The 21,852-nt window shown below is 44.3% G+C and overlaps 2 protein-coding genes across 4 annotated transcripts; one reads left to right on the forward strand and one right to left on the reverse strand.

The window, feature by feature from the left end:
- Nucleotides 1-233: 233 nt before the first annotated feature.
- On the forward strand, nt 234-6,162 carry dpp7 (dipeptidyl-peptidase 7). The gene is made up of 13 exons (XM_056591909.1): nt 234-415; nt 583-715; nt 809-948; nt 1,364-1,527; nt 1,923-2,058; nt 2,296-2,377; nt 2,727-2,893; nt 3,639-3,699; nt 4,183-4,301; nt 4,487-4,643; nt 4,947-5,011; nt 5,089-5,159; nt 5,268-6,162. The coding sequence occupies exons 1-13, from the start codon at nt 335-337 to the stop codon at nt 5,368-5,370; spliced, it is 1,479 nt and encodes a 492-aa protein (XP_056447884.1). The 5' UTR covers nt 234-334; the 3' UTR covers nt 5,371-6,162.
- man1b1b (mannosidase, alpha, class 1B, member 1b) lies at nt 4,585-19,177 on the reverse strand. Of its 3 annotated transcripts, none has more exons than XR_008895863.1 (15): nt 18,948-19,177; nt 18,125-18,268; nt 17,100-17,208; nt 16,067-16,197; nt 15,346-15,512; nt 14,919-15,022; nt 14,239-14,418; nt 13,669-13,817; nt 13,063-13,251; nt 12,244-12,434; nt 10,491-10,611; nt 9,576-9,770; nt 8,801-8,932; nt 8,236-8,510; nt 4,587-8,100 (listed from the first exon to the last, which is right to left on the reverse strand). XR_008895863.1 is itself a non-coding variant. In XM_056591906.1 (14 exons), the coding sequence occupies exons 2-14, from the start codon at nt 18,227-18,229 to the stop codon at nt 8,298-8,300; spliced, it is 1,986 nt and encodes a 661-aa protein (XP_056447881.1). In that variant the 5' UTR covers nt 18,230-18,268; nt 18,948-19,177; the 3' UTR covers nt 4,585-8,297. The 3 variants fall into 3 exon arrangements, 1 of the variants encoding a protein (XP_056447881.1); XR_008895862.1 differs by having other exon boundaries at nt 8,232-8,510; XM_056591906.1 differs by having other exon boundaries at nt 4,585-8,510.
- Between the last annotated feature and the right edge of the window lie 2,675 nt (nt 19,178-21,852).

Here is a 21,852-nt window from a genome sequence, read left to right on the forward strand (position 1 = left end):
ACATCATTATAACTACAATAATTACGATCTACTTACATTGAACGACAGGTTTCAGCTGAGGAAGTGTCCATTATTAGTATTTACTCATTATTTGTTAGCTATTCAGTCACGTCATTATTATTAACCATTAGGTGTGGGTTGGGGTAAGACACACGATTCCTGGTTCTAAATTATGAATTGGTCGTTATTATATAGTTAGGTTGAACGCCGTTTATAAGTCGGAGGTCCCATATTACTTGAACGCATCATTCAGCATGTGATCCATTCGTTACAACTACCACAACAAGCTCTGAGCACTGAACTGATTGAATGGGAAATCAAACACTCCTTGAAAATGAATTTTGTTGCAATCATTCTAACCCTCCTGGGTGTTATGGCAGGGGTGCAAGAGAGTCTGCCGAGCCGTTATTTTAAGGTAAATAGTCCTCCGACTGTGCGTTCCCCCTATTGTTTTGTTCTTACGATTCCCTTGAAAACTTCCCCCTTGAACATTTTTCTTGACTTTTCACACATTACAAAACAGCAAACAAAACAACAATGACACCATAACGATGCAGCCCTAATGTGTGGTTTTTATTTTAGTCTAAAGGACACCATGGACGTAAAGCAGAAAATGAACCTCCTTTTACAGAGAAATATTTCTCTCAGATTGTGGACCACTTTAACTTCAACAGTATGGGCAACGGGACGTTTAACCAGCGTTACCTCATAACAGGTAACACATTTGGTGTATTCTGTTCCCACCGATTCACGTTTATTTATATTGGGTCCATGAACCGAGCCCTTTGTATTTTCTTCCCCCGTTTAGAGAAGTACTGGGATAGGAAAAATGGCCCTATATTCTTCTACACGGGCAACGAGGGAGACATCTGGGACTTCGCTCTGAATTCAGGATTCATCACTGAGTTGGCCGAACAGCAGAGAGCCCTGGTCATATTTGCTGAACATGTAAGAGAATGTTATTAAGTGGATGGATTAAAATTACTTATAGCGTGGGGATATGAGAATAGGGTCGAGGTTGATATGTGTGATCAACACTACAGTATCTTAAGACTTGTTCCCCTATAATATAAAGTTCTCACTTAAGGTGTAATTTTCCTGGTTTAATCCTGCCTCTCAGTATTAGGCATTGAGTTGTACTGTTCTTATACACTCCTTTCTTGTTCCGGTTTCACTTCCTAGTAATTTTGTGTTGCCGTTTTGCACGAAAAGGCATTTTTTTAAACAATACATAGACAGTATTTTGAATATTTATATTTTGTAAAATACAAAACCAATACATTGGGCAATAAATATAGTTCTATGTTGAACTAACCAAGAGTCATCCTTTTTGTTAATCGTTTTGTGTTTTCGATTCTTCCAGAGGTACTACGGCAAGTCCCTACCGTTCGGCCAGGAGTCGTTCAACATCCCCCAGGTGGGGCTGCTGACAGTGGAGCAAGCACTGGCTGACTTCGCCCTCTTGATCTCCCAGTTGAAACAGGAGCTGGGGGCCTCAAACTGCCCGGTCATTGTGTTTGGTGGCAGGTGAGGGAGAATATCTAAAAGAAAAACGACGTTGTCTTAGTTTTACATTTAGCCATTTTACATACATTTAGGCTTTTCATTCAAAGCGACTTACAGGTGAGACTGAGAAGATAAATGGTGATTTGATCAATGTTTTTGTAGCTAGACACATTGTTAAGTGCTGCATTGCCTCCGCGAAACAACAGGAAGGTTGCAGAGTTGAGTGTTATACAGCAGACGTATCATCCCCCAGTGAGTCAAAACGGTACGCTGCTTCTCATTTGACGCAAGGTTACGTGAAAAATACCCTAGATCCCCAAAAGTTGGAGTACGCCTTGAATGACAGGTATCTGAATTCAATGCAAGTGGCTGTAAAAGCGTCCTTGTAACAGCCTTTCATTAATAATCTCCTCCAGCTACGGAGGCATGCTGTCGGCCTACATGAGGCAGCGGTACCCCAACCTGGTGGCCGGGGCCCTGGCGGCCAGCGCCCCGGTCCTGTCCACAGCCGGGATGGGAGACCCCCGGCAGTTCTTCAGAGACGTCACATCCGTGAGTCAAACCCCTCATTGCTGTGTGTAGGCATCCCAGAGCACATCTTGCCCTGAGATGGCTATCTACCTAGATAGCGGTCATGGGGGGGGGGGGGGGGGGTCAAACCCAGAACCTTTTGGCAGGTGGAAATAATCTGGGGAAGTTGTTACGGTTCGCTTTCATGCACTCAACACCACATCACCGCATGAGGTTTTGATATGTGAGGGTTTCAGTGTGCTGTATGTTCTGCTGCAGGACTTTGAGGGCTATGCCCCAGAATGCAGTGCGGCAGTGAGGGGAGCATTTCAGCGTGTGCAGGACCTGGCAGAGCACCAGGGTAACAAGAAGAAGAACAACACTTGCAATAATCAGAGCTATTTACTATCCAGAATACATTTATCTCACACAGTTTTTCACTTACACTTAAGTCTTGTTTTACAATCTGAGCCTGATGAGAATGAGATGTGGTTAAGCCAAACATTTTGGATACGGACGATCATCCCACGTATAATAAGAATAACTGATGAAAGTACTTCTGTGTCTGTACCGTCCGCCTATCTCTTCGTTCATGCTAACCATGTACGCTATGGTTTCTAACTTGTCTGCTGCACTGAGGATTACAGTTGGATATGAAGTCATTGATGATTACATTACCCCCCCCCCCCCCCCCCCCCCCCGCCCTCTAGCCTACGATCGCCTGCAGTCTGCCTTCGCCCTGTGCAAGAAGCCATCGTCACCAGGAGACGTCAGGCAACTGAAAGGCTTCCTGAGGAACGCCTTCACCCTTCTAGCCATGCTGGACTACCCCTACAGCACCCACTTCTGGGGGGACATGCCCGCCCACCCTGTTAAGGTACCACCATGATAGTTGTTACTATTATTATTATCATTAAACAAGCAAGGTTATTACAGCACACACTTCTGGGGGGGACATGTCCCACCCACCCTGTTAAGGTACCACCATCAGTTTTCATTATTATTATACCCAGCAAGGTGATTACAGCCTACACTGGGGGGACAGGCCTGCCTCTGCACGGCTATTGGGCCGATTCTAGCATATCTCTGGCTTTCTGACGCTCTGCAGGCATATCTCGCAAACCGCACGTCCACACAAGTGTTACAAACCGCGTATATAAATGCCGTGGCTTTGCGTTGACTGTCCGCACGCTTCACAAATGGCACAACTTTCAATGCACGACCTTGCATCACAATTAAAAAAAATATCTCACTACTACCCAACATTAGGACATAGTTGCTTGATTCTTTTTTTTAATCTTACTGTTGTATACAACGTCTTACTGACGTGACAATCAGCCAATGCTCGGAAAAATAGGTTAAGGTGCAGGATAGTTTAGCGGTTAAGTAGTCTGACACCTAAAGGTTCGGGTTTGATCCCAAATGTTTACAGTCAATGAAAGGAGCTTTGGCTAAAAGCGTCGGCTAAATGACTGAAAGCGATTCACTCCTCTACAGTTAGCCAGAAAAACGATAAGGGGATGGCTTGTGCTGCAAGCACATGTATGATATCTTTGTTGTGTGCTCACCCACCTCACCTCATGCCCGTGTTGTCATGGTAACGTGCGCCGGCTGCTCCTAAGGTGGCGTGCGAGGCGATGCTCAGTGGACCCGACCTGCTGGCTAACCTCAGGAACACCTCAGGTGAGCAAACACGGGGGCGTATGGGAACGATGAATATGTAATTTAGTGGAGAGAAACGTATATTATGTCACATTTATAGATCCAAGGAAGAATGTGTCCCGTGTCCACAATCGTGTTCAGAGGCAAAGACAAAACAAATTGACATACATTATCAAAGACATATGTAATATGTACCTATCAACTACTATACAGACAGTTTCCACACTATGACATTGCGTGTGGCATTGAGGACAATACAACACAACCCAAGCATAAATGCTGTAGCATTGAGTTTTACCTGGGAGCTCGGATAACTTTCCAACAAGCGCCCTGAAGAGGGCAGTATTGCACTTAAAATAAATAACCTCTTCTCTGCTTATATTTTTTCAAAGTGTTCTATAGTATAATATATTGTACAGTATTATTTGGTAAATACTACTTTACTGTACTTGTGCATACCGTGCTACGGAAGGGTTGAACCCTAACGCGTGTGTACCAATGCAGGCATCGTATACAACTCTACGGGGGAGCAGACCTGCTTTGACCTGTACAGTCTGTATGTGGAGTGTGCTGACCCCACCGGCTGTGGCCTGGGGTCAAACAGCCTGGCCTGGGACTACCAGGTGCGCGCACACACACACACACACACACACACACACACACACACACACACACACACACAATAACATTACACTAAATTCTGCCTGAACATCGCTGGTATAGTCAGTTCCCTGATATGAGAGGAACCAGAGGGCGAGAGTGCCTCTCGAAAAACAACCACTCACGTGCGTCGGTCGCCTCTCCACAGGCGTGCACAGAGATCGAGCTGTGCTACGAGAGCAACAACGTGACCGACATGTTCCCGGCCATGACGTTCACCCCAGCGGAGCGGCTGGCCTACTGCTCCAGGCGTTGGGGCGTCACCCCGCGACCGGGCTGGCTCCGGACCCAGTACTGGGGAGACGGTGAGACCCCCCGGGGACGCCGGGCTCCGGATGATGTGGAGCCACAGCTTCTAGACACAAGACTCTTGAATGACATCAGGGATGAACGCAATGATTCACTGTAATATTCTAAATTAATGAAGCGTGATTGGAGGGGCATTTTGGTTTTAACATGATTATGATTAGCGGGTTGGATTCCCCCTGGAGCCAACCATGCTCGAGATTTAAACACCCATGGTACTGCAATATGTTTTGGATAAACGCTTTCCCTTAACGGCATATATTATTTATAATCACCTTAACCATGTTGTTTTTCCCACCCAGCCCTGTCTACAGCCAGCAACATAATCTACTCCAACGGAGATCTGGACCCTTGGGCCAATGGAGGGGTAAACACACAGGCCTCATCTCTTTGATTATATGTGATCGTCCGGGTTATAGTAAGATCTCCATCTCTTCACTTCAGGTGCGGACGTCTCTTGGCCCCTCAGTGGTGGCCATCAACATAACAGACGGAGCTCACCACTTGGATCTGAGGTAAAGGGAGGGGCGTTCATGACTCGCTGGGAAAACCCAATTTCAGTATCCGTACCCGTTCAATCCCGCCATAACTCCTATTCATACCATTCTTCTTCTGGCCTCTAGAGGATCAAACGACGCTGATCCAGCGTCCGTTATCAGCGCCAGGAAGACTGAAGCTAACCTCATCGCTCAGTGGGTGGCAATGGAAAGGTTGAGGTTGAAATGAAATGTAATGAAATATCCAAAGTGTGCAATAAAATCTTTTTTTAATCTCATTTCTCTTAATCAAAGCAGATAAACCGGTCTGTAAACAAGGTGACAATTAAACATTGTTGTGTTCATGGCAGTCGATGTTCAAGTGAACCAACACAAAATGGAGATCTCCGTGAAAGCACAGCCCTTGAGATTGGAATAAAGATGAACTACACACTCAACATTGAGTTGGCTACCATCTGGAGAGGTTAACAAAACAGCTAGTCAGATTTAGTGCTCTTTGAATGTAAACATCAAAATACTCTCAAAACAAAATTCCAATATTAGGATTCACTCAAATTTGACATTGCAACAACATTTGTTTTTTTAATTTATAAAAGATTATGCATATAAACAATTATTAAACGCAAAGAGAAAACCCAAACTACTTCCGATTGACCTTTGGTAGAGCAGTAGTAGCACCAAATTAAGTTTTTGGTAACTAGGTTGTGAAATTTTTTGACCTGTAGATGGTAGCAAACTCTAAAAGATGTGGTCTCATGTAGTTGAGCTTTAAACCTATTTTTGGAACAGACCAAGCTACGATTTCTGGACCCGAAGTGAATTCAAGGTAATAAAGATACACAGGAGTTGTTAAAGCACATTTGGAGCCACTTTTTGGCATGTAGTTCGAGCAACACAATCAACAAAACCTTTAAAATATGCCTTCCATTAGGCAGTTTGTACATGTCATGACTACTTTACCTGTACTCATTTCATAGTGATTTCAAAAGGCTTTCATAATAAATACCTGAACATTGTTCATTATTAACCAAGATCCCCAAATATTATTTTGAATAGCAAGCCACAAAGACAGCAAAGCTTTACATTTTTGCAATGACATACAATTCAAATTGTAAAATGCCATTTGATGCACAGGTAAGGGTCTTAATCAGCCAATCTGTAAGCTGTAGGACTGCTACACATTTTCAAGTGAAGTCGTTAAGACTAGTTTAAGACTTTATCAGTATTTCAGTCGTGATATGACACGTTTACATTTTCATGACCACACAAAAGGGCTAATTGTAGGGGAATAAAAAATAACTTGTTTTTAGACATTCAACATTTCAAAGTAGCATGAAATGGATGTTACCTATGAACCATATTTTTTCTCAACATCTTGGCATAAGTGACCAAAATCCCCTAACTTGTGGTCATTCGAAAAAGCTATTCAGCAATGTCCAAAATATAGCCATTACTAAAGAAGAAAGTTGGTGTTGTTTATAAATCAAAATTTTTGAATTCCTTGCCACTGTAGTGAGCTATAAAACCTAAAACCTACGTTTTGAAAATACATTATCTTTGACATTGCCAGTATTTAACATACTGAGCAGAGGTGGAACCTTCAAAACATATTTCTGGGGCACCATATCAAAAGCTCTGAGAACGTAGTCTTCATCACTGTTTGAAGGGGACAACATGGCTTTGAAATTATGGCTTGTCTTCAAATGTTCAGAATCATCCAGAAAGTTGGGCTCAGGAATGTCCAAACACGTACGAGGGACTTGTCATTTAAGAAGTGAGCCCTTGTTGACAGGACACGCAAACCCGGTTTAGACTTTGTTTTGTACACTTAAAGACTTTCTTTAAAAGGAAACTCCAGAAAAAAAAAAAAAAAAAAAAAAAAAAAAAGGTATTCACATTTCTTGTTGCCAAAAAATATAAAAAACATTATCCTCTGTGTTCATAATATCCAACTGTTTCGATTGCAAATGGAATTGTAGTGTCTTAGAAATGTGTATACCGTAGACATGGACAGTTAATAGTGGTGTTGTAAATTGCTGTCTGAAGCGACTGACGTCAAAGGCACGCAGAGAGACCACGCACGTTAAAGAGGAAAGATCAAACCATTTCTGATAAGGGGTGGGTATCAAACCGGTGTGTTTGGTCTCGGTACAAAACTCTTTCAAAATAAGAGTCCCAGCTTATCTCTCACCAACACTATTTACAAGAAAGATAGCAATTTTCTCTTGACTACAATCAATACATCCATCAAGCCAAACAATACAAATATAATGAAAGAAAATCCACTATCTAAACTACCTTTTACACGACACAAGGACACATAGACATACATCACTTGAATATATAATTATATGAACCTTAATCTCAGGTACAGCTGGTCCTCTCACTGAAACAGCACACATCTTTACCCCTTACCACCACCGCGATGGGGTGGAGGAGGAAAAAGCTTCAGACATTCAGTAAAACGTACATAGCAGCAGCTCAGACAACAAAAAAAGCCACCAGACAACAAAACCAAAGCTACACGCATACAAAGTGCTTCACAGTATCAAAATGGCAGAGTTCCTGATTTAAGAAAGAAGAAGTAAAGGAATCAATCCACCAATCATGTGAAAAGCTGAAAATCCCTGGACCAACTACTGAGAAGTTCAGGTTTCAGCAGTTGTGCTCCTTGCTACCAAACCGTGATGGTTGCTAGCAATGGCCATTTAAAATGTCACACAAACACCAACAAATCAGACACACACACACACACTTCAATACCAGTGTTGTTTGCATCTTTAAAAAAGCAGGTCCGGTCAAATGTAACCGATTAAGGAAATCATGGACTGAAATTCATGGAAATTCTCGAAACCCCCCCCCCCCCCAAAAAAAACATTGTCTGATGACGCTGTGTCTCCCCAGCGTCATCAGGATATGTGGGTGGTCTGTCCTGACACACTAACCGGACATGTCGAGCCTTCAAAGAAAAAATACAAAAAATGTCAGAACCAAGGATTCATGACGACAAATCTAGGTTTCTTCAAGCCCTGAGACAAACTGCCAACCCTCCACCCCCCACCCCCACCACACACACACACACACACGCACCTACACTCTCTGCCAGTCACAAGCCTCGATGTTGGCTGAAGTCCACGGTGAGTGTCGGTGAGGTCTTCACTCCTTCGGCTCAGAGGGCCATATGGGTAGGGGGTGCGCCTCGGTGTTGAAGACGTAGCGGTCGAGGCTGATCAGGTCCAGGTCATCGGAGAACAGCAGGTACATGTACTTCAGTGTCTCCCCCAGAAAGAAGCTCTCCATCTTGTCCCGGGGCAAGGGGAAGTCAGGGTCGCGCACGTTGTTGATGGAGGTGTACCCCCCCGTTGACACCTGCGGAAAAACATGCCAAGATATAATAGTGTATCGTTTCACTGTCAATGAGAAAATAATACACCCGCAGACATTGATATCGGTAGAGGTCATTAATGAATCAAGATACATCAGGTGACCCAAAGGTAGGGCGGGAGACGCTGCTCTAAGCGCTGCTATTGGGTGTAGTTACTAGCCAATTACGCGCTTCCAGCAACACCATTGGTCGAGGCACAAAATGCCACGTTCACCCAGATTTTGCTATAGGATTTAACATTATTAAAATTCTGTTAGACTAGCTATAAGCGTACCTTGGTGTGCTTGTTGAAGCTCTGCAGGATCTCCCAGCCCCAGTCCCGGTACTTGGGGTCCTTGGTGAAGCGGTATAGGTAGAACAGACTCTCCACCGTCTCCGGGCGCAGCAGGTTGTGTCTGTCAGCAGGCTGGGGGGGGGTTGGGGGGGGGAGGATGAGGCAACTCACATGAGGTCTCATATTCGCACCTGATATGCATATTGGGTTGCAGGAGAATGCTCAGATAAGAGATAAATATTTGATGATCCAAATATTCAAAGACGAGTCAAAAGCCACGGGCAATTCAGACAGTGTGTGGAAGGACCATGTGATTACGCTGACAGCGACATTACCAGATGTTGATTGGGAACAAACAATTTGCGTGGCAGCCGATGCACAAAAGTTACATTTTCAGAGCTATAAATGAGGCCCTAAGGGGTAGGGCACCACTGCAGTGCGGTGTGTCGGGTCACCCTGACCGGAGACAGACGTCGAGTCTCTGCAGACCACATGCAAATACGGTGATATGTAAATGCACACCGGGTACACACACACACACACACACACACACACACACACACACACACACACACACACACACACACACACACACACACACACACACACACACACACACACACACACACACACACACACACACACACAGGGCTTTTTCCGTTTTGCTTGTTTTCTACTAGAGGAACAACATGCGAGAGGTCGCCATGACAACAAAACCTTGCCATGGCCCATGACTAGTTCTCCACATTTCCCTGCTAAAGGCCTCCTCTCTCACCTTGACCTCCACGTCCCGGGTGCTCCCCTGGTGGGTGTTGAAGTGGACGATCTCGGGGCTGAGGCCCGTCTCCATCTGGGCGTACATCTGGTAGCAGGTCTCCATCAGCAGCCGTGCCAGCTCTAGGTGGTCGTCAGGGAGGCCGTGGTGCGCCCCCAGGGCCAGGGTACCGGGGAGGAAGCACACCAGATGGTCCTGGACAGGGGAGGTTATCAAACAGGGTCTTCCTTAAGGAGCAGGTGGGACTCAGGCCGGTGGTTCCCAAACAAGGCAACATGGCCAACTTAGGGTCCCCTGATATTCATACGGGGTCGCAGGAGAATGCTATAGATGTTTGATCCATTTTTTTTTTGATCCATGGGCAAACAAGTACTTATCACTTGATGTGAAGAAGAGCCTTGTGATTACATTCACCGGGATACTGAAATGACCGGCCAGTTGTGTAAAACCTTTTGTGTGGAAGCAGGTGCAGGAAAGTGAAAAAAATGTCATCGCTAGAAATTGGGTCACGGGCCAAAAAGGACTTGGAACCACTGGGTTGGGGGGCCACTTGATCTAGGATGCCTCCAAGCAGACTGCTAAGCCTGGAAGTCAAACCCCCAGGATATACCAGCTGGGAGTCCAGTCGCAAGAGGCAGGATGTGAATAATTAATAAGAACAGAGATCTGCTGAGATAAACAAGCCAGCCAACTCAACTGGAAAAACAAGTTTGTGAGCGAGGGGATATATGATATATGACTGCCCCACACACAGTGTCGATAATAAATGTTAAGTATGAGGCAAATACGTTTTACAATGCCGGTGGGTCACAACGCTCAGAGCGTCGATTTAGATTGTTTAAAAACTAAATTCTGGAATGGATTTAGACATACTTTTCCCAGATGAATTGACCAGGGACGCCCTGGACTACTGACCATTTTGGGGCTGAACTGGCCGTGGGACAGTTCTCCAACGAAGGTCAGACCGCTGGGAGAGGACTTCTGGAGTAGGTTCTTCTTCACACCTTCTATAGCCTGCAGGTAGTCCTCCAGAAACCTGGTGTCACACACACACACAAGAAAAAAAAAAACATTCAATCACTCACACAATATACGCTATATAATGTTATGTCATTTATTTGAAGGTTAAAAAAATATTAATTTACATGAATGGGTTGAATTAAATGACCCTGTAGGGATTAAAGAGAAATAATTCCTGTTTGACCCAAAGAGCTCAAGTTCTTTTTTCGACTAATCCTAAAGTCACTCTCCCTGCAGTGTATTTCTAATAAACCTCCAGCAGCACAAATCTGCTTAATCTCAAACAGTCTCCTCTGGCTGGGCCTGGGATTGGAGTGAGGACTGTGTGCGTGTGCGTGTGTGCATATGCGCGTGTGCGTTCGTGTACGATCGGTGTACCACAGCTTGGATTGCTGCTACGACAGTGCATGAATCTTTCATGTGTAGGAGCTGCTCTGAGCGTGTTGGGCAAATGAATCCAGACAGAGAGACATTAATATTTCAACCCACTGCTGGTTGTGATACCAGGGCAGGTCTGATGGAGTGGCGGAGGGATTAGCTCTCACATACGGCACATCTTACTGATAATTACTAATGAACTGTTTAGCAGACCTGCTACGGAGCCTAGTGAGTAGCATATAGGACGGGTTTACCACAGCATTTTATTAGAATGCATGTCTGCACTTAAAATCGTATTTTCTAGTCTCTAACACATATGATACATGAATGTATCATTGATTTGTCAATATGCTTATCAGGGCAAATATCAAAGCAAAAAAGTCATTGAGATGGTATATCTTCATGACTCAGCGTGCTAGTGTGCTGACCACGTAGTTAGTATGTACTGGTAGAAAGTTCCCACCTGTGTCAAGCACTATAAATGGCCTGACATATTGAACGCATTTATGTTATTTGGAAAAACTCAAGACGGTATTTAATCCCCACTTCAGAGGTTCATGCCACACTTATTTATACTGCCAGCATTAGATTCTATGGATTTTCTCCGGATTTATATACAAAAGGTCAGACTGGTGTCAGTTGACTTCAGTTGAAAGTGTGGACCCAGCCAAAATGCCTATAGTCCAAAATGTCAGCCAATTATTTTCAGAAACTACACGTCTGTGTTTAAAGTGTTTGGTGTAGGGGATGTACGCATGAGTTTATGATATTCTGACTGAAAGAGCGTATGAGCGATGCAGTCCGACTGGGTACAAACTTATTAAATTACATGATCATTACTTTACACCAAGTCTAAAGTAACAGCCCTGGTCGTATCTGGTGACTCAGGTCATGTTCATCGATATCATTAAGCACATTTGCACTGTTTGTAGGAACGCACGTTGTGTTGCAGTTTTGCAAAATAACCACAAAATACTGGAAATAAAGTTGAATTGAGATATGGTACTAACAATTATTCTATCACAAAATATGATAACAAGGAAGTGAGCAGCCCCACTAGCTGTATAGCAGCCCCGCTAGCTGTATAGCAGCCCCGCTAGCCGTATAGCAGCCCCGCTAGCCGTATAGCAGCCCCGCTAGCCGTATAGCAGCCCCGCTAGCTGTATAGCAACCCCGCTAGCTGTATAGCAGAACACTACTGTATGTCACAGGAAGGTTAATTTGCTAAGCTGTAGAGGATGGTGAGAGTGAGTGCTAAACAAGAGCTTACTGGTGCTCCTTCTTGCCCCCCTGGATCCACTGCTTGAGCAGGTACTCGTAGTAGCTGTCTGCGCGCGCCCCCAGTGTGAAGATCCCCTGGCGGGTGAACTGTCCGCTGTTGGTGTTGATGAACATGGGCACCAGGCCGTCCTGCTTTCCCTCCAGCTGGTGGACCTGCCTGGCCACCTCGCCAACCGCATCCTGCAGAGCCAGGGAGAGGTTACCGGTTCTGCCTGGGGGTCACGGCCAGAGAGAGGGTGACTGTCTGGGGGTCACGGCCAGAGAGAGGGTGACTGTCTGGGGGTCACGGCCAGAGAGAGGGTGACTGTCTGGGGGTCACGGCCAGAGAGAGGGTGACTGTCTGGGGGTCACGGCCAGAGAGAGGGTGACTGTCTGGGGGTCACGGCCAGGGAGAGGTTACCGGTTCTGTCTGGGGGTCACGGCCAGAGAGAGGGTGACTGTCTGGGGGTCACGGCCAGAGAGAGGTCACAGTCTGGGGTTCAATCTCCAGACTGAATTGTTTATTGATGATCTTTAAATGTTACCCAAAAATGCTGAAGTTCAGACGTTTGAATAACCATGTATCGCTGAACATCAGTGATATTTCAATTATTCGTTTTTTATATATAAATATATAAAGGCAGTGCCTTTAAAAGCCTTCATTATCCATAGACAGGTAATCGACCTCTGACATTAACGCTAGGCGGCACCACCGTGCCGACTAGGAGGTAACAGCAGGTAAACAGTCATGACAACATGATCTCTTTGACCGGGTGTATGCCCTTGTGTCATATGGGCATGTTACCTGCTGATGTGTGAGTGTGTTTACCTGGTACTGCTGGTCGTGGGTGAGGCGGGTGAGCTCTCTGAACTCCAGCTGGATTGTGGTCACCTCGGCGACAGTGCTGTCCGAGGTCCAGCGGGGGGGGTGGGCGGTGCCCTTCCCGATGTTGACGTCAGAGTACGGGATCTTGGACGGGGTCTTGAAGGCCGGCATCAGCCGCGAGCCGATGTCTGTCTGGAGGACGGAAGAGACAGGGAATTAGGCCATTAATCATTCATTCATTCAAGTCTGAAGCTTCTCCCATCCGAGCAGTTTCAAAGACGGCACAAAGGGCTGATAGGCTCGGGGAAGACTCAAACGGGGGTGAGTACTACTCAAGCAACCCAAAACATATCCTGAATCTCAGAACAGTTTCAGAAAGGATTCAGGGGCTTGAAGGAAACAAAAGAAAGAAAGCTTCCGCGTAGGGGGAACACAGCCAAGTACCGGTACATTTGATTAACAAATGAAAGTAAGTGTGTGTGTGTGTGTGTGTGTGTGTGTGTGTGTGTGTGTGTGTGTGTGTGTGTGTGTGTGTGTGTGTGTGTGTGTGTGTGTGTGTGTGTGTGTGTGTGTGTGTGTGTGTGTGTGTGTGTGTGTGCGCGCACTCACAGCCTTCTCCAGGAACATCGGGTCCCCGCTCAGATGGTAGGTGCTAAGCAGACCTCCCAGGATGCGGATGGTGGTCTCAAACAGGTTCACGTCCACATTCTTGTTGAAGGACAGCTCAGTGCTCACCCACTCCCTGGCCTCCGCAAACTCTGCAGGCGGAGAGGGTCCACACAAGTCTATTATTCACTTTTAAAACACAGCAAAATACAGAGGACAGACTGAAGACATCTCCCTCGAGTACAGACCTACAATTATCTTGTTGTGTTGTTGTGTGATTATTATCACAACCAATGATGGAGAACAAGAGCAAGTGCAAGTGGGGATGACCAATTCACATTCCTTAACCATCGGAATCTAACTACCCTTGTTCATTAAGTTGTAATCGTTGTAATCCATGTTTTCTCTTCCCGCCCAATCAAAGATTAATACTTTGCATTTTACATTCAAGACATTGGCTCGAGCATTTTAATACGAATACACATCGGCCCTGTTCCTGTTCTTTGTTACTTGGCTAGCAGCCCAGTTAAATAATAATGATAGCTTTAATTATTGAATGAACAAGGAAGTCACCCTCTTTCAAGCCCAGGATCCACATGGTGTCCAGAGCATCGATGAGCGTGAGGCCCAGACCGAACCACTCTGCGTAGGTCTTGCTGATGGGCTTCAGCTCGTCGTGGCCCCAGGCAAACTCCTTGTAGCCCCGCCAAGCGTGCCGGAACGACTCCCGCACGCCCTCGAGCCGAAATGTTTCTGAAAGGCGCAACACAAGGCGGGAGTTGGTTAGGCCGGCAGGTACTAGCGTACAGACTTTCCCCTTTAGGACAGCCTAACGCTAAGCCTCAAACGCTTTGAAATTGGTCCCATTGAAAGGCGCATTGGACATTTATTTATTATTCATAATTCGTGTTATTTTTTGCGTTGTTTTTAGGAGCATTTGGTGGATAGTTCTACTTGACTTTCGATTTTAAAGTTGGATTTGTAGCAAATTGACGTTGAACGGTTCAAAGGCAGAGTTCAATTTTGAACGTAATTGACCAATCGGGATCAGGTATTCAACAAGACTGTGGTATAAACTCTCAATAATGTCTACCTCAACCGTTGATAATGTTTATGTATCTAGATTTGTAATACTCTTAAATTGTGCTGCATCTTAATGTCAAGGGGGAGACAACACGCACACCTAAGTGTGCATCTAGCATGGTGCTAACGAGGGCCTGGGGAGCACACTGTTGGATAACAGCCTGTATTACCCATCTCTTTGGGCGTCTTCTCTATAGGCAGCGCAGGTGAGCTCTCCTTGCTGTTCCCAGCCTCGGGGTCGTCGATGGGCTTGTCCGCCTCAATCCCCGCCCCCCTTTGGTTGGAGAAGAGGAAAATACACGTTTCTGAAATGCTTATTTTTCACATAATTAGAAAGTATACATTGCACAATCGTCACCCGTTACATTTGTACAATCTTGATAAACCCAATAGAACAGAAATGTCCACACAACTCACGGAAAATAATAATATTTACAAACATACACACTTCTTTATCATAGCATGCTTGTGTGTTTGGATGAATCATTTATTTCAAACCGCATTCTATGAAGAACGGACACTTCATTGATCAGGGAAACTGTGTTTTTTTAAGTAATAATTCTATAAAAGCTGTTCTATCATTTGTTTAGTCCTGACCTGATAACAGGCTCCACCCCCTTGTCATTTGACTCCTTGTTCTTCTTCTCCTCCTGTCCTCTTCCTCCTCCCACCCCCGCCAACAGGGGGCCCGACATGTTCTCCCTCTTCTCTTGACGCCCCAACAGCACTGGGGGCCCGCGCTTCTGGGGCCTCTTCATCGGACTCTGGAGGAAGAGGAGGAGACGAAACCAGAGGAGAAACAGGTTGAGGAATGGAAGTGGAAACCGGAGGTGAAACAGGAGGGGAAAAGGCAAAAAGACAGCTGGGGTAATGAAGTAAATATCCCTCTGCCCAGCCCCGGGAGACATTTCCATCACATTTCCATCAGTCATTTAAAAGACGCTTTTAGTCAAAGCGGCTTCCAAGGGAGGCAACAATCAAATCAATAGGTTAATTATATGTAGTATATACTGTATGCAACCCCATTAAGCCACAATGTCATTCACGCTTTACATAAGGCAGGATACATTATAAAATACTTTTAACAGACAATGAAGACAATACATAAAAATCCACCTGCTATTGTGTGCTATCCATGTGGGCCACCCGGGTTAGATTCTGATGGATGGTTTATCACAGGATGTCACGTCTCTCTTTCTACCCACGTTCTGCTCTGTTTTCAGTCACTAACCTTTCTTTAAATAAGGCATAAAAAGTGTTCCCCCAATCCCCCCAACTGGGTCTATGTGACCAGGTGATACATTGGACCCCCTCCTACCTGAGAGGGCAGCAGGGGGGGCTCTGGTCTTAGAGGGACTTCAGGTTGGACCTTCACTGGCTCCTGCAGAACCCGAGGGGGGTGCGGCAGCCCAGCCGCAGCCCCCCGTTCCTCATCCACATCGACAAGGCCTGGAGGAGAGAGAGGGGTTTCCGTACGTTAGCTGGACGTATCAGGGGTCACAGCTGTGGACGTATGGTCTCATGGAAAGGGACCGACTTTGCATGTCGGTCTCTCTCCAGTTATTTTGATAGCAAATTGTTGTAGGCCGTTAAAAAACGAATACATTCAAATGTGATGTATGTATGTCGTACGTATTTGAGATGTTGTAGTATTAATAGACTTTGTTTCCGTAGCACCTTTAAGAAATTGTGAAAAAAATGTGTTTTCAAGTGCTTAACATGATTAAAAACAGTAACAGATAGACATTATCCATTAGGATTAAAAATACAGGACACAATGAGAGATGGTTTGTGAACCAGCCAGGGAACACAAATAAAGCAAAATTAATGAAATGACTAAATTAGATAAATATTTAATGAAATTATTAATAATATAGAAACGACATATCATAAAACACTGGTTGTTCCAATTACTCTGTTAAATTATCCACACACACACACACACACACACACACACACACACACACACACACACACACACACACACACACACACACACACACACACACACACACACACACACACACACACACACAGAGTAGTAGAGAATACAATTCAATAATGAATCATTTCAAATTATGTGCATAACCACCACCTCAACTGTCTGTAATCTTTACATTTATTTTCTGTAGATTACCAGAAGTTCAAACCTTATTTTAAATTAGTTTTTATCTCGTTGCAGTACTCTTCTGTACTTCCCGCTGTGACACACACATGTCGTGTCTGGGATAACCACATGATATCTCAACTCTTATCCGAATGTAGTAGCTAGCTACTGCACTACCTAGCGCAGAGGCTTGTAGCTACCGCTAAACCGACCACCCTGAGAGGTGGGTCGGCCTGCCTCGTACCTCTGAAGTGTTGGTGGACGGCGGGGTAGGAGGTCATGCCGAAGACGAGCAGGAGAACCAGCGCAAACAGGGCCAGGCTGCGCTGGAGTCGGGACAGCTGCTTCCATTTCTACAGTGGCAGAACCGCAAACACATTATTGGCAGGCTGTCGCGACACATGTTCGTTATTGACATGGATGAGGCGTTATAACGAATAGAACGCAACGGCAACAACAGGGAAAAATACGCGGAGGGGAAAAATATACGAGAACCACGGAGAGAAAACGTTGGGACGTCAGATGGAAACTATGTCTAGCTTCATCGGACACAAGAGGTTGTTCATCAATCGAAAATGATCGGATTCATTTAGCATATTATGTTTTAATTCACCAGCAGCTGACGTTTAGGTGCGGTACATATGTAACTTTTATAAGTAAGTCAGTCAAAACCCTGTAGTTATATGAGATAAGATCACAAATATCAGCTGTACAGCTGAGCAGAGAAATATCTCAGACTATACCCAATTTATGAGGATATTGGCAATATTAAAGGTTTGCTAAAAATAATAGCATGCAGGAAATCTACCACCTGCTTATGCCTTGTGTTACCATCTGTTTGTATACCCAAACGAATCATTGGTGTGCGTAGAAGGAAATCTAATTGTGTAGGTAGGCTGTTTGCTTATATTTCCAGGGCAATATGGATTGGTTCAGCATAATTAGGCTTGTGTGTATTAACTACGTAGACAAAATTTCTGCAGTACAAATGTTGTGTATCGGGAAAGTGGGACAATGGTGGAGTCTAGTCATGTTATTTGTATTTGTCAAGCCCTTAATTAGAGTTCCAGTCTCAAAGAGCTTCACTGGACCCAATTTACACAACAGTCCACTAACTCCAAGCCCTGTGAAGTGCAAGGGAAAAGGGAGTATTCATTAACCTTGAGAAGATACACAGAAGAAGAGGGGTCCCTCCTCTTCCTTCTGACTTGCGTCAGGGAAGGAAATGATAAGGTTCCCAATAAAAAATAAAGGAAGTTTTGTTCTCACCCTCCAACAAGAGCGTCTCCGCAACTGCTTGCTGTTGTTGTACTTCCCGCCGCTCTGCTCACCGAATGTGACCGAGACGTAATCCTTCCTGGCCGGGGGGTGCATGGCTCCAGCACAGTCCACCGGGGCACCATAGACACCCAACTGTGTACAGCACAAACATAGCTTGTTCTTTCATTTATTCTTTGATCTCAGCAATGGTTTAAAATCCAAAACGAGCGTTTAAGCTTTACACTACTTGTTGGACGTGATGCTGTCAAGAATGTATAAATGAATCAAATAACAATAGCCTGTATACAATGATATTAATCATACATAACGTAAACAAGTCAAATATGATGCTGGGCAATTTGACATGCATGATACAAGTAACGTTAGGCTACTAACGTTATCTATATTATGACTGTCAGTCACATCCGTCCATCTGTAGTCTAAACATCCCCCGTGCGCTTGTTTACTTAATCAGAAAGAACAGATACCGACAGGACAAATAATATTTATGAAAAAGTATTATAATGCACCATTGTTTCAACTTAAAAAGGTTAGATTTATGCCGGAAGGGATTTACGCGTATTCATACACAGTACAGCACTTGCGACGCGCCAGCAGAGCGACCTCCCAGGGACAAGGAGAGTCTTCGCCGCCTCACAGTTCGACTACAGACCGAGGCTTCAAATGAGGCCTTAATGTATCCCATGCGCTCCAAGTAAAAGAGGCGTGCTTTAAAAAGACATCCAAAATATGCCCAAAAGGTATGCAATGTATGTGGTCATTACAGGGGCATAGTTAAAAAGCGACTGGGATAGAAATTGTATATACATACCTTGTCAGGGTGAATGTGTCTTGTGGTAAGTATCAGCAACACACTTTACATCGCGTCCTGTGTTGATATCGAGGCGACAATACACACTCTTCTGCGATCCAGTCAAATAGTACGAGTGAAATCGCTGCGAATGTGACAAATGATATCCACTTGTAGCTTTGGCTGTGTCCAGTTCCTTGTAACGCTGTTGTTGAAGTTGACAGGTCCACCTATTACAGCGCCGCCCCACCGGACGCGTAAGCGCAAGGAAATGTGGCCATTCAAAACACTTGCGTGCGATAGGCTGCGAGTTATACCGACCCATTTGTGTAGTGATTGTCCTTGGTTGCCCAGAAAACTATAATTTATAGTTATCTGGTCAACCAAATGACAATCACTATACAAACCAGTGTTTTGTTTTCAAAATACTAGCTTTATAGACGGAATGAAGCTAGTATTTTGAAAACAAAACACTGGTTCAGTTGTATTACAATTAACTATCATTGTCAAATAGGAATTAGCAAAATGCTTTAAAACCATGGTAGCATTCGTCCTTATGCTAAAATATATGATTTCAGTGTTAATAAATTACCATCAATACCATCAAAAATAAAGAATGTATTGTAGTTCTGTAGCCATCTATTAATCGAGCCATCCATTTATTTATTCATGTGCAGCATCAGCTGAAAATACAAAATATTGAGGAAAATAAAAAATATTTAAATTGAGGCAGAAATAACAATTGTCCTGAAACAAGAAAACATAAATACTTAATTCAAATAAATGTCAAAACATAATAGGATATATAAAATTAAATTACAAAATAATACATTCATTGAAACTGAATGTCATTAAAATTCCCACGCACTCATAAAACAACTCCTAAAACAATATTTACAGCAGTTGCCTTATGCACACAGTACACACAGTATTTACATTTCCGCTATGACGGGTACATTTAATCGTATTAAAGTGAACATTAATTTACAACATCAACATGCACATGCACAGAAAAGTTCCTGCAACTTGCTGGTGCGTTTAATAGACAATAGGAATTGTATTTGAGACAAATATGTAGATTATGAGATCGAAATTCAGGAGTGTTTTTACCAGAGGATACATTTGAGATCGAAAAGGTTTGGTGCCACTATGTACTAGTGGGATGTCGAATGGACTACTGAATGTCTAGGTTAAAGTGAGGTCACACCTGGACAAAATTTAACTCCTTGCGAAATCATCACATAGATTTAGGTAGCATAAACATTGACCATAAAACGTCAAATGGACGGCTTTGAAAGCAGGGGTGAATCATTGCAGTCAAGGCTCATTGGAGTCTAATCATCAGCCAATCACTGCTGATCACAGAGCAGGGGATGGATTTGACCACACTGGCAGTGCAGTGTGAAAATGAGCATTTCCAAACACATTCCAGGATGCATTTTTGCATGATCTGTCATCACTCATCATCACAAAGTCTATTTATAGATACACAACTTAAAGGCAGAATTTAATGGGTTTGCTTTGAATATGGGTGCCATGGCAACAGTAATGGGTAGAGCGTGTTTTTTTTGGAGAAGCAAAATGCTGATCACGACATGACGGGTCGGGTGTGTTTGATAAGGTGTGTGTGATCCCGCTCAGAACTCAGTTTCACTTGTGCCCTCATTCCCCATTCCCCCACTATTTAGGAAAAAAGTATACGGTGAATTAGGACACCAATTAAGCACCAGATATCTATTGGCAGGATGTAAATGAATCTCATAAACAGGCCGACCCTTTATAAGATGTCCACCTGTAAGAGCTCATTTGCATAAAACAAAAAGTATCTGCAGACTATCTCTACCGTATGATCGGATGATAATGAAAACCTCTGTGCTGTAATAACTGCATCAGCACTGTACACTTATTTGATGGTGTATTACGGTAATGAAGTAGTGCACTATATACGGAACTAGGTTTGTACATTTTAGACAGCCCTCAAAATGGTGAAGCCCTAAATAGTGCAAGTAGGCCAAACCGAACCAAGCACAGGTAAAGGATCCCAGGCCTGAATAGGGCTTCTTAGGGGGTTGATCACTCACGTCTTCATGTTTCACAAGCACTTCACCCCCACAGGCTTTCACGAGCTTACAGTAAATATCCAACCCTGCCAGTCGAGTAATCCCAGTGTTTCTCTCTGAACCACTGAGATTGGACAATTCTTGCAAAAGTTGTTTGCGATGTAAATCTCTTTTCTTAGGTTTTAACTCGGATAGGATTCTTACATAGCTCAGTCATTACCCAGCAATAAGATGTTTGCGATGTAAACAACTAAGGTCTGTCAAGCAACTATTCTTGAACTTGGTTAAAACTCAATCATTACCCTGTGTCATTTTTCATGTCAACACCTTAAATGGGTAAGGGAATGAAAGCTCTACTGAGGCATAGGCAGGAACAATAATAAAGACTTTAGATGTATGATCATTCACTTTAGGTGACATTGAGGTTCATGGAATGCTTTAGAGGGGGTTATGTTGAGGTTTAGATTGGCCAAATTACTGTAAGAATCTGGAGCAGAGCAACGCGTCTAGGGAATGTGTGTAAAGTTGCAACCAACGAGGGCTTAACCACAGCAATGTGGCTTAGAACACGAATACCCGAACAGAAAACATGTTTGTAGGAATGACATAAATAAACAGTTTCAACTATACAAACATGTGAACACAAATGTACAAATGATAGCTTAAAAAAAAAAATCTCAAAAGGCAGCTCCGGTATAACCTCCCGTCTCAAATAACGTCTTTGACTGAAACCTCCGACTCCTCCTGGCAGTATGGGCTCCCCAGCTGACGCCGCGGTGCTCTCTCCTGCCGGGGGGGGGGGACCGACCGTCGGACCCGCATCCTGGCTGCAACCCCCCGTCGCCCCCCACCCCCCCCTGACTCCC

Source organism: Gadus chalcogrammus, chromosome 6, assembly GCF_026213295.1.
Source record: "Gadus chalcogrammus isolate NIFS_2021 chromosome 6, NIFS_Gcha_1.0, whole genome shotgun sequence".
NCBI classification, from domain to species: Eukaryota; Metazoa; Chordata; class Actinopteri; order Gadiformes; family Gadidae; genus Gadus; species Gadus chalcogrammus.

Excerpts from the sequence above, each read along its gene's own strand:
- dpp7 (XM_056591909.1), top strand. The coding sequence starts at position 335 with ATGAATTTTGTTGCAATCATTCTAACCCTCCTGGGTGTTATGGCAGGG. Across the intron at positions 416-582 it reads TGCCGAGCCGTTATTTTAAG|TCTAAAGGACACCATGGACG; the intron begins GTAAATAGTCCT and ends TTTTTATTTTAG. Across the intron at positions 1,528-1,922 it reads GTCATTGTGTTTGGTGGCAG|CTACGGAGGCATGCTGTCGG; the intron begins GTGAGGGAGAAT and ends AATCTCCTCCAG.
- man1b1b (XM_056591906.1), bottom strand. The coding sequence starts at position 18,229 with ATGCACCCCCCGGCCAGGAAGGATTACGTCTCGGTCACATTCGGTGAG. Across the intron at positions 14,419-14,918 it reads GAAGACGCCCAAAGAGATGG|AAACATTTCGGCTCGAGGGC; the intron begins GTAATACAGGCT and ends TGCGCCTTTCAG. Across the intron at positions 9,771-10,490 it reads GCCAGTTCAGCCCCAAAATG|GACCATCTGGTGTGCTTCCT; the intron begins GTCAGTAGTCCA and ends TCCCCTGTCCAG.